This window comes from Podarcis muralis, chromosome 15 (assembly GCF_964188315.1).
Source record: "Podarcis muralis chromosome 15, rPodMur119.hap1.1, whole genome shotgun sequence".
Lineage (NCBI taxonomy): Eukaryota > Metazoa > Chordata > Lepidosauria > Squamata > Lacertidae > Podarcis > Podarcis muralis.
Window position 1 is genome coordinate 45,031,508 of NC_135669.1, and position 23,109 is coordinate 45,054,616.

General features: G+C 53.0%; 1 protein-coding gene across 5 annotated transcripts in view; it reads right to left on the bottom strand.

Annotated features, from left to right (window-relative positions):
* The window catches only part of SMG6 (SMG6 nonsense mediated mRNA decay factor), a 95,645-nt gene that overhangs the window by 68,529 nt on the left and 4,007 nt on the right, over window positions 1–23,109 (bottom strand). For 3 of the 5 annotated variants that reach the window (XM_028707980.2, XM_028707979.2, XM_028707982.2), the window contains exons 1-8: window positions 21,837–22,278; window positions 14,792–16,502; window positions 13,267–13,459; window positions 11,389–11,499; window positions 10,762–10,868; window positions 9,933–10,011; window positions 7,325–7,435; window positions 7,035–7,220 (exon numbers count right to left, since the gene is read on the bottom strand). In XM_028707980.2, coding sequence (XP_028563813.2) covers window positions 7,035–7,220; window positions 7,325–7,435; window positions 9,933–10,011; window positions 10,762–10,868; window positions 11,389–11,499; window positions 13,267–13,459; window positions 14,792–16,502; window positions 21,837–22,263 — 2,925 coding nt within the window. In that variant the 5' untranslated portion in view covers window positions 22,264–22,278. Of the gene's footprint in view, window positions 1–7,034; window positions 7,221–7,324; window positions 7,436–9,932; window positions 10,012–10,761; window positions 10,869–11,388; window positions 11,500–13,266; window positions 13,460–14,791; window positions 16,503–21,489; window positions 21,559–21,836; window positions 22,279–23,109 lie in introns of those variants that run through there. The other 2 variants (XM_028707983.2, XM_028707981.2) reach the window with 2 other exon arrangements.

Genomic DNA, 23,109 nt, shown 5'->3' on the forward strand with positions numbered 1-23,109 from the left:
GCTGGAGCAGGCCAAAGGGGGCCCATCCAGTCCAGGCTTCCCAGTCACCTTCCAGATACCCCAAAGGGAAGCCCGAGGGTGGGGCCTGGGCAACGACAACTCTCCCCCTCCTGTGATTCACACCATCCCCGTAAAGCATTCTTAAACCACTTGAACAGTCACGGCTTCCCCCAAAGTATCCTGGGAACTGCAGTTTGCTGGAGGGCGTCCTACAGGGTTGGCCTGAGGCGAAGGTCATTCTTAGGCTGAATGGGAGGTGCAATCACAGAATTGTAGAGTTGGAAGGGACCCGAGGCACATCTAGCCCAGCCCCTGGCAAGGCAGGAATCTGTTGCCCAACGTGGGGCTCAAACCCACAACCCTGAGAGTTAAGAGTCTCACGCTCTACCAACTGAACTAAACAGAGCAATGTATTAAAACCAATACATTCACTGGAACGACAACAAACTGCACATGGAGGAAAGGCTGCCAGACAAAGAGAATCAAGGTGGTTTTCCCTCTGTTTCTGACATATTCTACCACCACCAACCCCCCTTTGCTTTGCCAACTCTCCTGCACTGACCCAACTGTGGCACCAATCCATTTCCAAGACAGTACCTGGCCCAGGAATCCCATATCCTGCCCCTCCTCGATTTTGCAAACAGGCTGCCATGCAATGCCCGAAGCATGGTGGCAGGGGGTGACCCAAACAACTCCTCCAGTAGGGAGGGACACACACAGAGCATGCAAGTCCTGTCTCTATGCGGCTCCTTGCGGGGAAGACCCGAGGTCAAATCCCTCATCTGGCCACAAAACTCCTTGAGTGACCTCAAGCCACCCACCAGCTTTCTCCTTTGGCCAGGCCTACCTTACAGGGGTGGGTGCAAGGAGAAACGTGGGGGACAGGTGTCCATTGCCCCAAGTGCTTTGGGGGAAAGGAAGGGGATGTAAATTAAATATAGGTGAGGCCTCAGATAGTTGGGATGCAACCTGGGAAGAATGGAAGAGAAGCAGTGCAGAGCAGTGGGTTCAGGACTACTGCATTGGTAAGCTTTTAATGTTTGATGCTTTATTATGTTTTTTTTATGTGTTGGAAGCTTCCCAGAGTGGCTGGGGTAATCCAGCCAGATGGGTGAGGTGGTATTATTATTATTATTATTATTATTATTATTATTATTATTATTAACTCATCACTCCTGGATGCTGGCCATTCCGGCTAAGTTGCAGTCCTAAACACCTGGAGGGCACCAGGTTGGCTACCCCCGGGGTTAGAGCGCTGGGCTAGGACCTGGGAGGGGCCAGGGCCCAAAATCCCCTGACACTCAGCCTCCTGAAGTTCCCTGGGTGAGTCCCTGCCTCTCTCTCAGCCCAGCCTGCCTCACAGGGTTATTGGGAGGGAGTTTAACATCAGAACTTGTGGACATCCAACAAAGCGGAATGCTGGAGGATTCAGGACAGAAAGAAGGAAGTCCTCTCTGCTGCAGGACGCAGCGGCGATGGCCACCGACTTGGATGCTTTTAAGAGAGGATTGGACAGATTCACGCAAGAGGAGAGGGCTATCGATGGCAACCAGCCATGAGGCTTCCGGACAGCAGTTGCTGAAAAGTGCAGGAGGGGAGAGGGCTCCTGGGGTGGGGTCGTGCTTGGGGGCTCCCCCTGTGAGGAGAGGAGGCCGGGCTCGGTGGGCCACTGACCTGATCCCGCCGCCGGGCTCTTCTGATATTCCCATGCTAGTGGGGGAGAATCGCACACACCACCCTGAGCTGCTTGGAGGAAAAGCAGAATATAAATGTTGCGGTGATGGTGGTGGTGGTGCTCTGGGGTGGGAGCAGAAGGGCAAGGAAAGCCCCTTCCCGGCTCCCTCCGAGCCTGCGTGCCTGCCTGCCTCCTGCCTCCCGCGTGACCCCGATGAGCTCAGCCCTGGGAAGAGGCCGGTGGGAAGGTTCAAGGGCAGGCCAGCGGCTGCTCTCCAAATGACTCTCTGCGTGGTTGTGCTCTTGGCGTGACTCACCTGCCGGCAGGGCCCCCCCTGGGAACCTCCTGCTTCTCACAGCCAGAGGGAAACGGAGCCCCCGGGAGAGGAAGTGGCACCACCTGCTGGTTGCGGCGGCTGCGCGAGGCGAGGGGGAGGAGGGGGGGCACACATGCACTTCCCCAAAGCGGCGGAGGGATGAGAAATGCGCCCCCTGTGCCCCCCTCCACAAAGAGCAAAGAAGACAGCCCAGTGGCTGCCCTTTCTCATTGCCTCAACAACCCATTTATGCAGAGGGGGTTCCCCCATCTCCTGCTACCCCATACAGAACACACCAAAGCAGACTAGTCCTCAGCGAGGAAGAGGTCACGGGCGGCACTTGCTGTTTGGGTGGGGTGTACGGAGGGGCAGCTCGGCTGAGCCCAGGCCTGGACATTCGTGTGGCTTTTTGTTTACATTGCGCTCCGCTTTGCAACTGTTAATGCATTATCTTGGAATGCTGTTTTATTTCAAATCTGTGCGTTCTCATGAGCTGCTTGTGCGTGGCTCCGTCATGGGAAAGCAGCATACAAAGAAAGACACAACGATAAGGCTGAAGATCGTTCACCCGCTCACGCGTTTCGATCTGAAACACTTGGGTGCTGCCCTGCAGCAAAACTTCCCAGGGAAAGCTGATTAGGGGAGGTTTGTACAATCTTGATGTGACTGATGGTGACGATGGCGCCACAAGCTCCTTTTCTAAGTAACTCTGATTCTGGGGGTGGGGAAGCGCCCAAAGCAGGCAATATGAATATAGGCAATGCCATATCTATGGGAAGGACATAAGGACACAAGGTCAGCCATCACATTATGAATTTACCAAATGGCGAAGTTGCGCCTGAATGTGGTATCTAGAACTCTTGCTAATAATAATTTTATTAATTATATAGCCTGTCCGTCTGACTGGGCTGCCCCAGCCATTCTGGGTGGCTTCCAACAAAATACAAAAACACAGTAAAACTTCAAACATTAAAACCTCCCAATAGCTAAATGGTTATCAGACTCTGAAAGGCTGCTTTTGCAAGATTAGGTTCATCAGTTTTGTTGAAATAATAATTAAACTAGCTAGCTGTAATTGGATTTCAAATAAATGCGCAAGCAATTGTTACTGCTTTGAATTTTATTGTGTAATTATCTTCCTGAGTGTGTTGTGCGTGTCACTATTCTGAATAATGCTTCTTACGGGGTAGGGGGCCTTGAGCTTATGGAACCAAGGGGGCAGATGCCCCCCCCCAATCGGGAACCACCAGCCTAATCCTTTACAGGAACCTAGGAAGAGTCCTGCAGCAGGTCCCCCGAAAGGAGACCATCCAACACAACATCCTCTGATTAGCAAGTAGGACCCGAGTGAATCAGCAACACTCTCCTCGCCTGCGACTCCCAGAAGAGGAATATGGAGGCGTCTGTGTCTCCCACAGGGGAGGCAGAGCACAGCTATTTTGCCGAGGAGCCACCGACAGCAACAGCCCCGGCTCTGAGCACCGATCCATCTGGCCCCGATCCGGGGGGCTGGGGCTCTGCGCTCGGCACCTGAGCCCCAGGATCCCTGGTGGGAATGAGGGCAGGCACCAAATAAGGGCAGGATTCCAGCACAGCTGCTCCGGTAGGGCTGGGATTAGGAGGAGGAGGAGGAGGAGGAGAGGCTGCTTCCAGTTAAAAATGGTTACTTCAGGTTTGGAAGCAGCACTCTGGTATCTGTTCTTTATCAAGCGAGGAGGCAAACTTTCCCCTCGGCAGCCGCAACGCATCTGCGGAGCAGAGAAGGGTCGACGGAACCAGCACGGGGCAGCGGAAGGACAAGGCTTGTTTCTTTGCCAGGGGACCGGATGCGGGAGGGGAGGGAGCAGCGCCACGGATGTCACGGTGGGGGGCAGTTTGGGTGGCTGCTAAAAAAAAAAAAAAGTAACAAGGAGGAGCGAAGGGAGCAGATGCACCCAGGGACAAACCCAGCCGGGCTCAGCGGAGAGACGTGTTTGTCTGACCGGTTGGCACAAGAGCCCCCTCCAGACACCCTTTCCCAGAGCAGGCCTCAGGCCTCCCTTGGGGAATGGGTGGGCCAGGAGAGCAGCGCTTCCTCCAACCTCCTGAATGCTCACAAACATCAGGAGAGGCCTGGAGCAGCAGCTGGATCAGGCCCTCTTACCCAGCATCCTGCTCTCACAGTGGCCAAGCAGATGCCCCCAGGGGGCATGGGGAACCGGAGGCAACAGCCGCCGTGTTCTTCCCACTTGGAATTCCAAGCCCATTTTCACAAATGATGTTTTGGGGGGAAATCAGAATATGGTGCATTTATTGTCACCCATCTTGATTATCCTGTGATGAAGGGAGGGGTGCATATCTTTTAATACATAAATTAATAAAACCAATGTATCGTGATTTAGTTATTCACTTAAAAAAAAAAAAAACTGTAGCACTTCCACATTAAGCAGAACAACCTGCTACTGGCCCTAGAATTCAACATCCTAAACCTCTTGGTTCCTTCTTTCAAAGAAAAAATAGGCTCCTAGTCCTGATGATTACTGATAAACTGGGGTGCATGTGGGGAACATTGAGGGAGGGAATGGACTCAGAAGCCAGAGAGGGAAGGGGGAGGATCCTGAGTGGCTGTGGCTACAGAAGGGAGGGATTCTGTGATCTACAGAGTACTCCCCACAAGTTGATGCAGAGAAGAAACGAGCAAATATAAGCCAACAACCAGGGCACAAAAATGGGACAGTTTCTCAGTTTACACACATACACACAACCACAACACAACCACAACGCAAGTGGCTGCAAATGCCTGCACAGCCCTTGGAGCTGAGGGCCTCTGCAGAATGGGATCCTGCCTGGTCCTCTCCTGGGTCAAGGGAGCCTGGCACCCTCCTGCCATGCCCAGCGGCCCACCTCTCCGGCCAAGCAGCTCCCCAGTAGTCACAGCAACCTGCCTTCTCTCCTCACTTTTAGAATTAAGACGCTGAGCCTCTTTTCTCTTTTTTTGGCCTTTGCGTGCCTGGAAACTCTCGCTTCACCTCACCCCGGCCTCCTTGTGGGTGGCAGCGAAAGGTCAAGTGGGGCCGGAAGGAAGGGGAAGGGGGGCAGGCTCCACGCAAGGCTGCCCTGAAGAGGGCTGCAGGCAGCAAGGAGCTCAGCCCCAGCAGGGAGCAGGAGCGGCGCTCGGTGGGACAGTTTCCCCAAAAGCCTGTTTCGCTCCCGAGACGCAGAGCACCAGGGAGGAGGGGTGGGTGCAGCTGGTGGCTGGGGGGCGGAAGGCGACGGGGGTGAGCCAGGCGCTGCGTGCCGAGAGTCACGTCCCCAAGCCCGCGGGGGCCGGGCATGTGGTTTCCGCGTCTAACCAGCCCAACTGCAGCCTGGCACCCGCGGCTTCCTCCTCGGAGAACTTCTCTCTCCGTTAGAGGAAAGAGACCAAACCTCAGGGCTCGAAACAAAAACGGGCCGGGCGTAAAAATAAAAGCTGAGGGGTGGTTTTGGTGACCGGGTCAAAGGAGCTCGAGGAGGAAGGGGGGGGGGGAGAGAGAGAGATGAAGCACACACAGCAGCATTCTGGGTTGCCCGTCACGGCACCAGCGAAGGAGGCTGGGGGGAGCAGAGTCTTTCTCTCTGCCTCTCTCTCTCGCCTGGGAACAGAAAGGAGGGGGGATCCCCCCCAGCGCTCGCTGAGTCAACCTCCAGGGCTTTCGGCAACTGCTCTCTGCAGGCCTGGCACAGCAGGCCAAAAGCACAGTGCTGTCCCTACCGGCAGGGCGCCCACAGATTGACCCCGAGTCAGTGGGATCCCAGGAACGCGCAAGTCTAGGCAGGTGGGGGAGTGAAGGGGAGTCCCCCCCCCCCCCGAGGTCGGGCTCCAGTGCTATGAAGAAAGAGCTGTTCGAGTGTGGAAGGGACTCCCCTTGGGAGGTGTTTGACTCTCCTTGCTTGGTGGTTTTTAAGCAGAGCTTTGCTGGCCATCTGTCAGGGATTTTTTAGTTGAGATTCCTGCATTGCAGGGGGCTGAACTAGATGGCCCCAAACGGTACCTTCCTACACTACAATTCTATTGTTCTATGAAAGCCAGGCACCCCAGGGAACCTCCATGAGCCCAACGGGCGAAAGGCTTAAAGTGACAGTTGAGCATCGACTCCTGTGTGACACTGATGGCCCCGGCAGGAGGCAGCTGCGCTCTGCCGTTGGCAGAAGAAGGGCTAGAGGTCAGGGGCAGAGAGCACCTGCCGGGCATGCAGAAGATCCCCGGCTCAATCCTTGGCAGCATCTCCAAGAAAGGCTGGGAAACGCTCCTTGCCTGAAACCCTGCTGCCAGTCTGTGTAGGTGACACTGAGCTAGTTGGAATAGGAGCCACTAACCCGTCTTCTTGCCCAGCTCAGCCCATGTGCCTCCCGTGACCCTCTGTTTGCCTCCTTCCTGCCAACCTGCCCCTTTGCTTCTGCCCAGATGCTTCCTTGGAATAGGGCAACATATTGGATCTCTCAGGCCAAAGCACCCACAGCAAAGCAGCCCACCCACCCAGCACCCAAAGTGCCAGCGCAGCCCATTGCTCAATTAACACTGTCGTTCCAAAGGCTGGAAGGGCCAAGGTACTCCCCACCAAAAAACCACCCTCCATCCATTACTGCAAGTTGTATCCTCATTCTCCTCATCACCCCCCGCAACATGTCAGCCTGTCCTGCATAGCAAGAAGAGCAGCGCCATCCAGTGGCCAGAGGGAGCCCGGCAACAGAAGCTCCTCTTGGCCGACTTGCAAACGTATTTATACACACTCATCTACCCATCCTGGGAAGTCGTGTGGTGCAGCGGTGAGAGTGCCAGAGGACGAGGGCCTGGGAGAGACCAGGGTTCAAGTCCCCACTCAGCCACAAAGCTCAGCCCAAGGCCCTCAGGCTAACCCACCTCACGGGGTTGTCGCGGGGACTAAACGAGGAGGGCGGGGAATCCTGGGAGCTCCTGGGAGGAAAAGGCGAGGCATAAATGCAATAACCAAACCAATTCCACAAGGGGCAACACTCTTTACATGACGCTACACGGATTTCAGCCGCCCGGACGGTACTCACGTCGCTGGGGCTGAGGCTGCCGAGGCCGTTGTCCTGCTCCGAGTCCCGCCCGGACTCGTGCCCCTGGCTGGCGTGGGGGTGCGAGGGGTGGATCCAGAGCTCCAGGCGGGTGGCATCATCCCCAGAAGGCCGGAAGGCCGACTTCTTGCCTTTACTCTGCCGGCTGGGGCTCTTCTTCTGCTCCACCTGCACAGGGAGGGAGAGGCGCCGTGGTCAGGGTGGGTGCTCCTGGGCAGAGAGGGAGGCTGGGGGCAAGGAAAGGGGTCCGCAGCCCTCCCCCCACCACTTACCTTCCGCTTGGTCTCCTCAAAGAGGCTCATGAGGCTCTCCTTGGCAGTGAGGATGGGGTTGCTGGCCGCAAGGCTGCGCATGTAGTAGTAGACCGCGTCCAACTTCCTCCTCTGCGGAGACAACAGCAGGAAGATCCCCTTACAAGACAGTACCCTACAGAGGGGCGACTGGGGGGATCCAAAGGGAACACCCTCCTTCTTGCTGAGAAAGGGGAGGTGGCAATGGAAGGAGAGGGGCAGATGAAGCTTCTAGGACTGCAACAAACACAAGCCCCGCAGCATTAAGGTCTTTGCCAGGGGCAAAACTCTAAGAACGTAAGAAGAGCCTGTTGGATCAAGCCAATGGCCCAGCATCCTGTTCTCGCAGGGGCTGAACAGCTGCCTGTAGGGAACCAGGAGGCAGGATCCTCTCCTGTAATCTCCAGCAAGTGGAATCCGGAAGCATTGCTGCCTCTGACTGTGGAGGCAGAGCAGAGCCAATGTAGCTATTGAGCGGCTTTACATTGAGAGTTTTACTGCTATTTCTTTTAGCCACATTGGTCTGGATTTACAATTCTGAGTTATCACAAGATGGCCAATGATTGGTAATTTTCCTATGCCTTGGTTACCATACGTCTGTGGTAGGTGGAGCTTCATGCTCTTTTGGTGAATAATAATAATAATAATTTCTTATTCATACCCCACCCATCTGGCTGGGCTTTCCCAGCCACTCTGGGCGGCTTCCAACAAAATATTAAAATACAGTAATGCACCAAACATTAAAAGCTTCCCTAAACAGGGATGCCTTCAGATGTCTTCTAAATGTCAGGTAGTTGCTTATCTCTTTGACATCTGGTGGGAGGGCGTTCCACAGGGCGGGCGCCACTACCGAGAAGGCCCTCTGCCTGGTTCCCTGTAACTTGGCTTCTCGCAGGGAGGGAACTGCCAGAAGGCCCTCAGCGCTGGACCTCAGTGTCTGGGAGAACGATGGAGGTGGAGATGCTCCTTCAGATATACTGGACCGTTTAGGGCTTTCAAGGTCAGCACCAACACTTTGAATTGTGCTCCAAAATGTACTATATTAATATTATATAGTAATATTTTATGCTATAAATGTTTTTGTAAGGATGCGTAAAAAATATTTTTCACGTGATATTCTTTAGTGAATTTCATTGTGTTATTATCTTCCTTAGTGGGTTGTGCAAATTCTGAATGATGCTTTTATAGGGTTGGGGTTTAGAACCAAGGGCTTGGGGCCCTGAAAAAGTTTGGGAACCACGGATATAGACTCTCTTGCAAAGGGACTCCTGCTAGCTCAGAGAATGGAGAGTAGTCTCTCCCAACCTTGAAACCCTAACAAGTTTTTGGACTACAACGCCCATCAGTCCCATCCAACGCTGATGGGGGTTGTAGTCCAAAACATCAGGAGGGATGCCAGGTTGGGGGAGAACGACACAGAGTGTTTCTGTTTTCCAGTGGTGCTAATAAGGACCTCAATCAGAAATGAAGTGTGTGGCTCCTAATAAATGGCATATATATTCCTGGGCACCTTGTTCCAACACCCCTTACGCTGATGGGGGGGAGCAGGAAGCCCCGTTTCTGATAAAGTCACACAGATGTGACTCAGACACATCTAGGGCTGCATCCTTTAGAGCAGAGGAAGTTGCTTTATACAGAGTCAGACCACTGGGTCTGCTTAGCTCAGTGCTGTATACGCTGCCCAGCAGCCGTGGCTCTCCAAGGTCTCAGGCAGGGAGTCCTTCCCAGTCTTTGAACCTGGGACATTCTGCACACAAACCTGGCACCTTGGCTACCCAGCAGCTGGTCTAGATGGTTTAATTAATCTAATAACAATTAGATACTCCTTGCTTTAAAAAAACCTATAGATTTATAAAAAAGGGGGAGAAACAAGAAACTTATCAACAAGATAAAAATAGTAACAGTAATTTAAGACTTTTTGAAAAGCTAAAATAATGACAGACTAAAACCGCATGAAAACTCATGCCAACTTAAATTTCAAAAATCAGTTTAATCATTGGTTAGCCTTCCACCAGAACAAGGACATGCCTTCCTAGCACCATGGTCTATCTACACGATGTACGATTTGTCCCTAACCCAGCGACTTTATGTCCACAGACGTGGAGCTTCCTCATGCCAAGCCACTTGCAATGGGTTTTGAGTACAGAGGCCTGAAAATAAACGAGGGGTTCCATCCTGAAGGGGTACCTGAAGCTCCCTCAGATCTTTGGACCAGAAGCTGTGCTGCATGGTCACACTGCAGGAATGAAAAGCTAGCAAACTCTGTACATCTAATGAACCTTATTGACAGATGTTTGAGGAATTATCCATTTCAGTCAGTAAGTGAAAAAGAAGTGATGCCCACATTTTCATAAATGCTTATAAAGTCTGCTAGTAATTATTTCTGACAGCTGAGTTAATTCGTCTAACCAAATATTAGCAATTTGGGAAACAGCTGCCATGCATCTGAAACACTGGCAAAATAATTAAGAAATGTAAGCATTTTTCACGAGTGAAGCGAGCCGATGCTTCTCCTGGTGCCGTGAGGCTCACAAGCCTCCTGTGCCTGGACCACCCCGGCTCCCTCCCTCCCTCCCTGCATCTCTCTTACCGTGTAGACAGCCAAGAGGGCCAGCTGGTTGTACGGACGTCCGTTCTTGGGGGCGATGTGCTGGGCCTTCAAGTACCAGCTGGGGAGGCAAGAGAGCAGAGTGACGGACAGGCTAGGCTGCATCGGGGCAGGAGACCCTGGAGTGGAGAGGCTGCCACTGGCAGAGGCCTCTCTTAGGTCCTGCCAGTGGCTGTGGCAGAGATGGGGACAGCGTGACCCTGGGGAGCTGGAATTCGAGCTATACTTGAAGTGTGGCCACACGGACCCCGTCCCATGCACAGAAGTTCCCCAAGAACCCCTCTGGGGTGCTATGGTTCTCTCTCCTCTCAAAACCGACGTTTGTTATCCAGCCTTATCCCCTTCCCCACCACTGGCACTAAGTCCCAAAAGTATGTTGTAACTTCACCTGCTCACATCAACCCTTTTGCCCCTTCCCTTCCGCCTACTCAACTTTCTCAACATTTAGACTGCAGGCTCCTGGAAGGAGAGAGGGAGTGGCTCCTCAGGACGGTTTCAGGCAGGGGAACAACCCCAGCCCTGCCTGGAGATTGAACCTGGGACCTTCTGCATGCCAAGCAAGTGTTCTGCAACTGAGCTACAGCCCTTTCCTGAAGACAGAAAATTGTAGCAAGCTGCCTTGTATTGAGTCGGACCAGCTGAATATTGCCCACACTGACTCTCCAGGTTCTCTGATTAGGAACAGTCGCAGCCCGACTTGAAGCTGGGGTTTTCTGGACACAAAGCAGGTGCTCTATCCCATGAAGGGACACAGTCCCTTCCCCTCCAGAGGGGCCTGGCATATGCCCTCCAGGACTTCCTCCCTCCCTACCTGCGTGCCTTCCCGTAGTTGGCCGTGTCGCTGCTTTGCTCTCGGTATCTGCAGATGTCTCCTTGGCAGATCAGGCTCCTCTGGGCGCTGATGAGGGCGTATTTAACCTGGGGCAGAGGAAACAAGCCCATCAGTTGCAGGAAGGAGGGAGGGAGAGCTGGGGAGAGGCCTCTGCCGGAATCCAAAAACTCTTCCCTCGTATTTTAGATGGAGGCTGTGAGTGGCAAGTCTAGTGTTCCAAAGGATATTTGCAACCCACACATATAGTTATTTTAAAAATGAAGCCAATCTCCTCTTTACAGGTCTTGGCTGTGACATTGTTCCCTGCCTCCCTTGCAAGATTGAGCTCCTGCCCCTTGCCGAGCGATGGGAAAAGGCAGGACTCCCCCCCCCCCAGCTCCAGCATCCTAGTTCGTTTTTGACAAGGGCAAAAGGAGATTTGATCTCCAGCTTAAAATGGAGACACGGCCAGGCTTCAGCACGCCTGCTTCCTTCACCAGGGAAAAGCGCTGAGCTCCCCTCTGCCCAAAGAGGGGGTCTCCTTTACCACCCGTCTTCCAGGGACCCCCAGAGGGCCTGATCAACAAAGCTTCCCTCTGGCAGACCCAGGCCCTAGCCAGGACTCACCACCTTCCGCAGGGGCTTGCTGCGCACAGCCATGCCGTCCATGTAGTCCTCCAGCTTGAACTGGTACGTCCCTTGCAGCTTCTGCAGCAAACTGTCGAAGAAATCGCTGCCCTGAGACCCAGGAGAGAGAAAGTGTCAAGGGATGGGAGAGAGAGAGAGAGAGTGAGTGGACGTGGCAGGAGTACTTGAAGAACACATGCCCCGGATTCAGAATCTTCTGATGGAATATCAGCACCCATAAGAAGAGCTCTGCTGGAGTTGACCCAAAGCCTGTCTAGCTCAGCATCCAATGCATCTGTGCTTCCCGCATTGCAGGGGGCTGGACTAGATGACCCTTGGGTTCCTTTCCAACTCTATTAGTCTACAATTTTACCTCCAGTTCAGAGCAATCCTGACCTCCTTGGGTCCCCCCACCGCCACCAGTAATAGACTTGGGGACGAGCTGGTTCACTAAGCCACTCCTGGGTCCTTCTGGGCGCCCACAAACAAGAGTGCAGCCTTGGAATCACCCAACACAGGTTCTTTATGCCATAAAGTGGGGAGGGATCCAGAGCCTTTGTGCGTTCAGCACTTGTCAGTGGGCCACAGGAAGCTTTGTGAACAGCCTGGAGCTGAAGTCATCAGAATGTCAGAAATCCATGCAGCTAGATCTGGTGAAAGGGGGCTCAGCTCGCCCAGCACCCTATTCAGAGCAGGCAAGCAAATGCCCCCAAAGAAAAGTCCACCAGCAGAACTCCCTGCACGTGTGAGCCCCTGCAAGTGGATTCAGAAGCATACTGCCTCCAAGAGCAGAGGGAGAAGCCCACTCTGGAAGAATGGCAGATGAAGGTGATGGACTACATGGAATTGGCGGAAATGACTGGCAGGATCCGAGACCAGGGAGAAGAGTCGGTGGAAGAAGACTGGAAGAAATTTAAAGACTATTTACAGAGATATTGTAAAATTAATGAATGTTAGAATGATGTTGGGTTGAAATTAAGTGGTTTCTAGCTGTAATGGTATAAAATAATTTAAGATTAAAGATCTGGGTAGAATAAAGAGGGAAAGAAACTGCTAAGTTAATAATTTGAACTGGATTACAAAAAAGGGAGGTACAAGGAGGTCCGGGAAACAAGTTAATGAAAAATAATGTGATGAAAAGATTGTTTTTAACTACTTTTATTTTGTATTTTTTCTTTTTCTATTTTGTAATGTAAAAACCCTAATAAAATTTTTATTAAAAAAACAACAACAGCAGAGGGAGAAGGCAGGCTTAGCCACCCCTGTGAATTTGTCTAATTTTATTTTTTAAAAAAGCCATCAGTACAAATGTAATAGGAGCCCTACAGCAGCCGGATGGGGCCAAAGGGGCCCCATCTAGTCCAGCCTCCTGTTCTCACAGTGGCCAATCAGACGCCCCAAAGGGAAGTGCGCAAGCAGGAGCTGAGGGCAACAGCTGAGCTCTCCCCGCTTGTGGTTTCCCAGAGCTGGTTTTGAGAGGAAGGTTGCTGGTGACAGTGCAGAGGGCAAATCAGGAGGTTCTGCTTGGGCTACAGCAGCCTAGCCTGGCCTGGCCTGTTGGCCTCCAGACAGTTTGGGCTCTGATGGCTATGCTGGCTGGGGCTGATGGGAGTTGAAGTCCAAAATATCCAGAGGGGTCCCCAGTTGGGTAAGGCTAGGCTGCAAAACATTTCTGACTTTACACACTATTTGCAATGTGTTGAGGGACAGACACAGCTTTTTCTTCCTTACATAAGAGGGTCATCATGCTAACATAAGCTTTTCATTTCCGTGTGTTTTTAAAACCACCGTATTTGGGGTCAGGCGTACTACCCCGACCCTTGAGATGGTGCCCTCCCCTTGTGCCAGGCTATAGGGCTCTGCCTCAGGCGTCCTTACCTCGTCCAGGATCTGGAGCAGCTTGGTGCGGATCTCCTGGGCGTTCTCCCCAAGGGGATCCTTCAGCAGCTGCCGGAACTTCTCGATCACCTGGTAGAAGGCGTTCTTCCACAGCAGCTGGTCCACGTTCTGGGCGTCAGAAAACTCGATGTCGGTCAGCAGGCAGCGCTTGTACAGCTGCAGCATCTCCACCCTGGAAAGGGGCACAGCTAAGCCCAGGGGCTTCCGCCTCAAACACTCCCCCCCCCCCTTACAGTTCATCTCTTCCACAGGACTCTACTCAGACCCACAATATTCTTGGGGCAAATGTAAGAGGAGCTCGGTAGCTGAGTTGGACCAAAGACTCGCCCGAGTTCAGCACACCATTTCCCCCAAAATGGCCAACCAGAGGCCTCTTCTGGGAAGTCCATTAATAGCACAACCCCAACTGTTGTGACTCCCCAGGCAAAAGCAGCAGATTGCCTCTCCGTGAGAGATTCCACAGACAGGACTTCTCGTCTTCCACTAACCAGCTTAACCCCCTTTTAAAGCCTCCTTGGACATCTTCTGACAATGAACCCCATTAATTAGCAACGCCCTGTTTTGGAGTACAGGCAAAATACATTATTCGCCTAGGCTTCTGGTTTTTAACTGGGAGGGCAGCTGGATACGTCCGTGACCTTGGTGGTTGTGCTCATCCTTTAAGAAGAGAGAATAGGACTTGTTCCTTTTGAATGGATGTCTGGACCAGTATTTTAGGTTTCATTTACTGTTGTTTTTCAATCTGATCTTAATGTCTTTATTTCTGTTGCGTAAGTCACTTTAAGACACGCAAATGCAAAATGCAACTAATGAATATAAAAGCAATAATGACCTGCGAAAAGGCCTTCCTTTCACTCCTTTTATGTTCTCTTAAGGATCCGACAAATGAATGGAGGGTAAGGCTGCCAATGGCTACTAGCCGCCTTGACTATGTTTACAGAGGCAGCATTATTGATTTGTATTCTGCCTTTTTCTCCACGGAGTTCAGGGTGGCCTACATGGTTCTCCTGCTCCTCATCTAATCCTCACCACAACCCTGTGAGGCAGGCTAGGCTGGGAGGCAATGACTCACAGAGTGACTCAGCCAGTGAGCTTCACAACTAAGAGGGGATTTGAACCCTGCTCTCCCAGGTCCTAGTCCAAGGCCACACTGCCTCTTTACTAAGCGCCTGGAGGCCAGTTGCTGGGAATCTTAAATGGGGAGAACGCTGCTTTTATGCTATGGTCCCACTTGCTTTTGGCCTTCTCCTGGTGGCATCTGGGTGGCCACTGTGAGGAGAGGGTGGTGGACACAATGGACCCCTTTTGGCATGATCCAGCATCTAGGCCGTATCCTTATGGCCAAAGTTACAGAGCACCCACTGTGGTTTCCCCTGCAAGCTGCCCGGCTCTTAGAGCAGCAGGTGAAAGCAGCTGTGATGCCAAGACCCCTCCCCAAACCCACCTCTGGCCAACCAGCTCCCGCCCTCTCTGCCAGCTCCCACCCTCGTCCAAGCCCTCGCACCTGAGCTGCCCCATCTTCTCCAGGCCCTCAGGGCTGAGCCGGTCCCGGGACAGGAGGTTGCTCAGCTGCTGCTCCAGGTTGCTGGCTTCGCGGAGGGTCTTGCTGAGGTCCTGCTGCTGCAGGCTGCGCACCTGCTGCTCCATCTCGGGGCTGAGGGGCCCGGCCAGGAGGGGGCTGCACAGGTAGGGCTCAGCCTGCCCCGGGTAGCCTGGCGGGTAATAGGTGCCCGGGTAAACCCCGTTAATGGCACCGACCTGATAGGGCAGGGAGTACCCGGCGTAGGGGTAGGAGGGGGCTTGGCCTGCCGCCCGCCCGTAGTAGTAGGGGTTGTCCGAGTTCTGGAAGCGGTAGTAGGAGGCCTGGGCCTGGCGGGTGTCCCCCCGGGGCGGAGGGGCCGCCTCGTCGTCCGTGTCGAGGAAGTGCAGCTGGGAAGCCTGGCTCTTCAGGGCCGGCTTCTGCTCGGGGTTGTTGGGGTCCCACAGGCGGCGGGCGGTGCCCCCTCTGCCCCTCCCCCTGGTCCCCTTGCCCAGGCTGCCGCTGAAGAGGAGCCGCGGCCCTGAGTGGGGGGCTTCGGGGGAGCCGGCACCACTGGCGGTGAGGTCCGTGTTGGCCGGGAGGACCAGGATGCCGCGGCCCCTGCCCTGGGGCTCCCGGCTGGAAGAGCCCTTCCCGACTTCGGCGGCCTCCGTGGAATCGCTCAGGCTGGCCTCTGAGGGCTTCCGCTTGCGCCACTCTGCCTCGGAGGGCTCCCCCCGCCCGCTGCCCCTGCCGCACGCTGGGGCTCCCTTGGCCTCCCGCCCACCAGTGCCCCGGGAGAGCCAGCCGTGCTCCAGGCGCCTCTTGGCTGCCTCCGAGTCCCTGCTGGAGCCACGGGCTGCCTCGGCCTCCTCCTCTTCCGCCTTGTCTTCATCCAGCGAGTCCGTGGAGGAAGCGGAGAGCTGCTTCCGGGGACGGGGCCTCTCCTTGGGTGGCTCCTGGCGCTTCCGGCCGGCCTCTGCCTCCCCGCGGGCCCCGTCGGCGCTGTTGTTGCTCCCGGCTGAGCTGGTGCTGCAGGTGCGGTAGCGGTTCCGCCGCTTGTCCGAGCGCGAGTAGCGCTTCGGGGTGCTCTGGGCCTTGCTCTGGGCAGCTGCCTCCTCGCCGCCTTTCCGGACCCGCTCGGCCCGCCTGCCCTTCTCCCCGCCACGGAGGAGCTTGGCACCCTCCTGGCTCAGGCCCCCTTCCTGCCCCTCAGGGGCTGCTGGCTTCCTGTAGCCCTTCCCAGCGTCCCTTTCGGGCTCTTCGCCCCGCTCCCCCTTTGCGGGGGGCTCCTCGGCCGCCAGCTGGGGGGCAGCGGGCTCCTTGGAGGGGACCTGCAGGCGCTTCCCTGGCTGGTAGATCTGCTGGTCAGGCTTCTTGGCTCGCCGGATGATACGAGGACACCAGTCCTCAGGGGAGACCCCCGGATCTTGTGGGGCCCCTGCCTCGGCAGAGCCTTCCAAGAGGCCGTTGGGCTGCTGCTGGCTGCTTCCCCTGGGAGGGTCCTGAGGGGCTGGGGGCTCTTCCTTGCTGGGAGCAAGGGGAGCTCCTCTGTCGTCAGCCAGGGCGCCTCCTTTGGCCTCCTCCTGCTTGGCTGAGAAGCTGAGCTTGTTCCGCAGTCGGGAGAGGCCTGGCTTGTAGATCTCGAGGTCAGGGCGCCGATTGTCCTTGCGGTGGCGAGGCTCCTTTGTGGTCTCTGCAGAGGAAAACACAAGGAGGAGGTCAGCCTCGGAGCGGATAAGAAGCACCAGGGGAAATCAGGGACACGGTTGTGAGCTTTGCCTAGGGAGCAAGAGAGCCAAAGAGGCAGGGGAAACAGTGAGCTGCGACCAACACATATTAGGACCAGCACAGGGCCAAGAGGAAGATGTCTGACTGAGCAGACCTGGTGCCAATTCGCTTCCCTTCGGAGTCAAATCGCTGGTCCACCCAACTCAGTACTGCTAAGACATACTGGAAGAGCCTCTAGAGCAGTGATGGCCAAACCTGGCCCTCCAGCTATTTTGGGACTACAATTCCCATCATCCCTGACCACTGGTCCTGTTAGCTAGGGATGATGGGAGTTGCAATCCAAAAACAGCTAGAGGGCCAAGTTTGGCCATCACTGCTCTAGAGCATTTCAAGCAGGACTCTCTCACAGGGCAGAGAGCGGGAATGTTATTTCTCAAGCAGCACAGCTCCCCATCGCTCAGGGAGGACTGGAAGCATCCCCTCCCTGACATCCTGGAGAGCTGCTGCCAGCCAATGTCGGCAATACTGAGCTGGATGGACATTTTCCTACGGACATGAGTGTGTTTCCTTCTGACCCACCCTCTTGGTCCCTTCAGTTCTTTGGGGTTCACCAAGTGGCTGCTTGGCCACCTGACAAAACTGACATTGACAGTTACAAACTTAAGAGTTTCTCTTTTAATTTGCCCACCCCCTATGCGTGGCGCTTCCCACCATATCCCACCCAAACGGCCACTTCCATGGTGACGTATTGTCGTAAAGCTTCCCGGAGACGCATCAGGATGCCGCCTCTGCCCTGCCATGTGCTTTTTTCAGACACAAAGTATTTTTCGCGGGCTTCTCCCCACATGCGGCCCAAAGGCGACACACGCAGCCCCCACCCCACAGGAACCTCTTTGTGCCAATTCATTCAGGACGCCAGAACGGACCTCCCACAGGGGAGAACATCCTGAGAGTAGCAGGGGGCTCCCACTGGTTGGCTCCCTGTGCCATTGCCAGCTCAAAGGCTGCCAGGAATGCCAGGTGGCCCTCCTCAGGTGTTCTGAGCTGGCAGGGATCGGAACCCCGGAGGAAGCAGTGCCCGTGGCAACAGAGCCTTGGTGGGGCGGGGTTCCGGAACCTTCCAGCCAAGGGGAACACTAGGGGGAAACAGGACTGCTGGTGGGGAAAGATGGCTCAGCTTCTGGAGTATTGGCTGAATGTGAGAACGCAAGACTGTAAGAACAGCCTAGGGGGTCAGGTGAGTGGACCACAGGTATGAAGTTTACGGCATGTAATGCCTTAAGAGACAATATTATGAAAATGATATACAGGTGGTACATGACTCCAGTCAAGCTTGCAAAAATCTATCATTTGCCTGATAATAAATGTTGGAAATGTAAGGAAACTGAAGGTACATTCTTTCACCTTTGGTGGACGTGCCCAAGGATTAAGGCTTTCTGGGAGATGATATATAATGAAATGAAAAAGGTATTTAAATATACTTTCCTGAAAAAAACAGAGGCCTTTCTCCTGGGCATGGTCGGCCAATTGGTGTCAAAGAAGGATAGAACTTTCTTTATGTATGCCACGACAGCAGCAAGAATACTTATTGCAAAGTATTGGAAGACACAAGATCTACCCACTCTGGAAGAATGGCAGATGAAGGTGATGGACTACATGGAACTGGCAGAAATGACCGGCAGAATCCGAGACCAGGGAGAAGAGTTGGTGGAAGAAGATTGGAAGAAATTTAAAGACTACCTACAGAAATATTGCAAAATTAATGAATGTTAAAATGATGTTGGATGAAATGTTATGTGGTTTTTAGCTATAACGCTATAAGGAGTATGAAAAAATGGGTTGTTAATAGTTAAAAATTTAATGTTACACATTATTTTAAGATTAAAGATTAGGATAAACAAAGAGGGGAAGGATTTGCTGAACTAACAAATTGAATTGGAATACAAAAAGGGAGGTGTGAGGAGGTCCGGGAAATAAGCAAATGAAAGAAAGTGATGGAATGATCTATTTTTATTTTGTATTTTTTTCTTTTTTCATATTGTAAAATTCTAATAAATATCTGTTAAAAAAAAAAGGGGGGGTCAGGTGAGTGGCTCATCTAGTTCAGTATCATCTTCTCATAGCGGCCAACCAGATGCCCCAAAACAGGATCTGAGCCCAGGAGCTCTTTCCCCTCCTGTGGTTTCCAGCCACTTGTGTTCAGAACTATTGCTGCCTCCAACTGTGGAGGCAGAGAATAACCATCATGGCTAGTAGCCCTCTTCTCCAGGAACTTGTCTAATAAAAACATAAGAAGAATCTGCTGGATCAGGGCAAAGGTGGTCCATGTAGTACAGCAACTCAGAAACTGCTCCTTCTGGATCAGCCCAAAGGCCCACCCAGTGTCCGGTTTCTAGCTGCAGCCAGCCAAGGTAACGCCAGGAAGTAGGTCATGATGGGACAAACCTTTTCCCTATTAGTCCCTAGATCTGGGTGCTTAGAGGTACCTTGGGTTAAGAACTTAATTTGTTCTGGAAGTCCATTCTTAACCTAAAACTGTTCTTAACTTGAGATACTACTTTAGCTAATGGGGCCTCCCGCTGCCGCTGCGATTTCTGTTCTCATCCTGAAGCAAAGTTCTTAACCCGAGTTACTATTTTTGGGTTGGCGGAGTCTGTAACCTGAAGCGTCTGTAACCTGAGGTACCACTGTATACTGCCTCTAAACAGAGAGGCTCCATTTGCTGCTAATGGCCACCACCACCAGGCCTTAAACTTACAAGTGAAGTATAAGAAAACATTTGTAAACCAGCACAAAGCAAGCAGCCGATTCGGTAGCAATATGCTATGATTCTTGTTTTAATGGATGTAGGATGTGATTTCTTTTGTTCCGTACTGTTCATTTCTCCATTTTGGTTCTTATACTAATAGGAAAAAGTGGGAAGCAAACAATAGTCTAAAATGAACAGTCTCCCCAGCGTTTCCAAACCCAAATGGAAGAACTACCGTACTTTTTCGTCCTATAGACGCCCCCATGTATAAGATGCCCCCTATTTTGGGGGCCTCAAAATTTAGAAAATAGGGGGGGATTGAGCTTTGAGGGATTATTGGGGGGTGGATGCCAAAAATCGCTTACATGCCAGAACGCAGCACACAACTGCTTACAATTGCCCCTTCAAATCTCAGGCTTGCAGTTCGTTCCAGCGGGTGAGCGATATCAGTTGCCCAATTGCAGCCAGCGGCCGCCAATCACACTCTTGCTTGCTGCGACAAGGGCAGCTGTCTATTGGCTGCCACAGAGGAATCAGGCTGGGTTAATGGCAGCCATTGGGCAGCTGTGACATGAGTGGTTGTGTGCTGCATTCCGGCAGGTGAGCGATTTTCGGCATCCCCCCCCCCCAAATAATCAAGCGGCCAATCGCCGCTTACAATCTCGGGCTCGCACCAAAAAACCACTCGCCCATCCCCCCTCAGCACTACCTGTATATAAGACAATCCTAAATTTTGAACCTCATTTTTGGGTCAAAAAAGTTCATCTTATACACGGAAAAATATGGTAATAAAAAGCAAAAGCCCAGCAAGGCACCCAGGCTTCCCATCATCCCGTCCTCAAGGAACATCAAGGTGAACACACAACCACTCCATAGAAACTGGCCCCCTGAATGGCAGAAACAACTTTAGGATGACAGCTGAGCTTTGTATTCCAGGTAGGACTTCACTATAGACTGCAGAGGGGAGAGGCAATTTGGTCCACAGGCTGGAGAGCTGGATTCAAGTTCTACCAGCTCTTCAGAGGAGTTCCTGGCTGGCTGTGAGCAACGTCTCCATCTCTCAGCCTCAGTCCTCCGTTTGCTGTGAGCCACCATCCACAATGAGAGAATCCTGCTTGCAGCCAGCTTCCATCATATTTACTTGAAAATCATATTTACAGCCCAATCAATGCAAGTATGGCTCTATATGTGTCCATCACCAGTTTCAATAAAGACTGCAGCCTTACTAAAACTTATGTGAGAGGAAACAGCCACAACCCAATGCAAGAACTAAACGTTCACTGTCTTGGGATGGTGGACAAAAAGTGCATTACATAGTGAGGAGGGTCTTGATCCACGGGACCTCGTTTCAAGACTGATATATGGCACAAACCCACAGGGCTCAGTTGGTAGAGCATGAGACTCTTAATCTCAGGGTTGTGGGTTTGAGCCCCATGTTGCATTGCAGGGGGTTGGACTAGATGACCCTGGGGTCCCTTCCAACTCTACAATTCAATGATTCAATGATCACTGTGCAGTCTCAACGGGACACTTTCTGTGCCAGCCTGTTTCCCACCCAATCTGTTTCTTCCATGCTTGCACCCCATTTTTTCAGCGCAATCTTAGGGGGAGGCCCTTCTCTTGATCCTTCTCTTGACCCTCACATCCACGCTTTGTGCGGACGCAGGAGAGAGGCTTCCCAGTGGCTGCTGTTCCCCCAGACAACTTTGGAGCTCCCTTCCTAGATTAAAGCTGGTTCCCTCCTTGCTGTCCTCCGGAGGGTGGGTGAAGACCTCTCTCCAACAGGCCTTTGGGGATCTGACTGCTTTTAAGGAAACAGCTCTTAATATTATTGATTGGCTGCCCTTTCCCACAAGGCCCCAGGGCGAGTCACAACTCCAAGCACAACTTTAAAACTACAGTACTTGCAATCATCAAAATGAGGTGGGTCCTTATTTTTAAACAACAGCCTTCTGTGCTGTCCTTGCTTTACTTTGCTACTGCTTGCAGTATAACAGATCAAGTTTCTTTCATACATAGCTCTAACTCCATTGATGTTTTAATCACTAAAAAACAACAACAACTATGGTCTTTTATGTTTTTAAAACATAATGCATGTGCTTTATGCATTGGTGAGTTTTTAAGGTTTTATGATGTTTTTACATGTGTTGGAAGCCCTCCAGAGTGGGGGTGGAGTATAAATAATTAAAAATACTATTCTTACTATCATTCTCTTCACGCATTCTGTGCTCCACCGCTGTGTTTTGTTTTGAATCTTTCTCGTGAGCCGCCTTGAGGGGCAAATGAATAACCAGAATAAAAACGAAAACCCCCACCAAGATCAGATTAAAGATAGAATAACGACGACGAGGAGGGTGACAATGGGGGCGATAACGACCCCCGCACGGTAAGAATAACGGCCGAGCGGTGCGAACCGTGACAACCACCGCCGCCACGCGGTGGCAACTACAGGAAGCTCCCCGCAAACTCGCGTGTCGGCGGGCCGTGAGGAAGCGACCCCACCCGCCGCGCACCTCTCCCCGCCACGCCCCCCCCGCCCGGCGCGCCCACCTGGTCCTCCGCTGCCCCTGGCCGCCCCCGAGGAGGCCGCCGCCGCCGCCGCCGCCAGGACGCCCCTCCTCAGCTCCGCCGCCGAGACGCGGACGCGCTCCAGCTCCGCCGCCGCCATTTTGGCTCCCCGGGAAACGAAACGGGCGGACGGCGGCCGACGCGGGACAAGCCGCGCCGCGGGCGAGAGCGAGGGGCGGGACGGGACGCGCAGGCGCAGCCTCCCCAGAGGAGGGAGGGGCGGGAAGCAGCTCTTTGCCCCGCCCACCGGGCCACGTGGCCTGCCAGGATGCCTAGAGAAAAGAAAGGGTAGAGTAGCAGCTCGGCTCTCGGGGTAGACCAGGAAGGGGACGCCGGAGTCTTCGGTTAAATCCCCGACCTCTCTCGCTCCCTGGCCTGCAATCCGGGAGAGCTCAGTATAAGGCAGCATCCTGCGCTCCTGTTTAAACCAGCCTTGTATCTAAAACATTGAGGACCAGATTCCTATTTCATTCCCCCCTCCCCGACATGAAATGAGATTTTGGGGCAGCAGCACGTTCAGCTGGTTTGATTTTTAAAAGGTGGTCGCAAAGAGGGGAATTCCTGCTCTGTCTAGAGGGAGAACGAAGTAGGAATGGGAAAATGAGGATTTAAATGCCGTTGCATCTGTTTCCCCTTCTAGCAGGGTGAAGAATGCCCTCTCCTCAAGCCCTCCCATCACCCCTGGCAGCAAAGGGGCCAGGCTGCCTTGAGCCCATGAGCTGAAGGCCCCAACAGCTGTTGAGTAGCACGTGAGAGCCCCCTCCTCCATGCATTTGCTTGAGCCTCTTTGAAAGCCCTCCCCATTGCAGGCCCTCACTGCCTCTGGTGGGAGCCAGTTCCATAGCTTAACTATTTGGCACAGCCGAAATGCAATTTTGGAAAACCTCAAGGGCTGATATTTTTACACAGAGATCTGAGCTAAAAAAGTTTTGCTCCTACTTTTTGCAGGGGAAGGGAGTGTGATGGGGAGATACATGCTGCTACCATCTGAAGGCAGCCCTGTTAGGAAACTTTTTAATGTTTGAAGTTTTATTCTGTTTAATATTCCGTTGGGAGCCGCCCAGAGTGGCTGGGTAAACCCAGCCAGATGAGCGGGCTATAAATAAATTATTATTATTATTATTATTATTATTATTATTATTATTATTATTATTACCACATCCCATCCCCGGATGCCCCTGACAAAATCTGGACTGGAGGCAAAGCAATGGTCAGTCTGAGCTAGGACATTGGGACATAAAGCCATGGGGTCTGG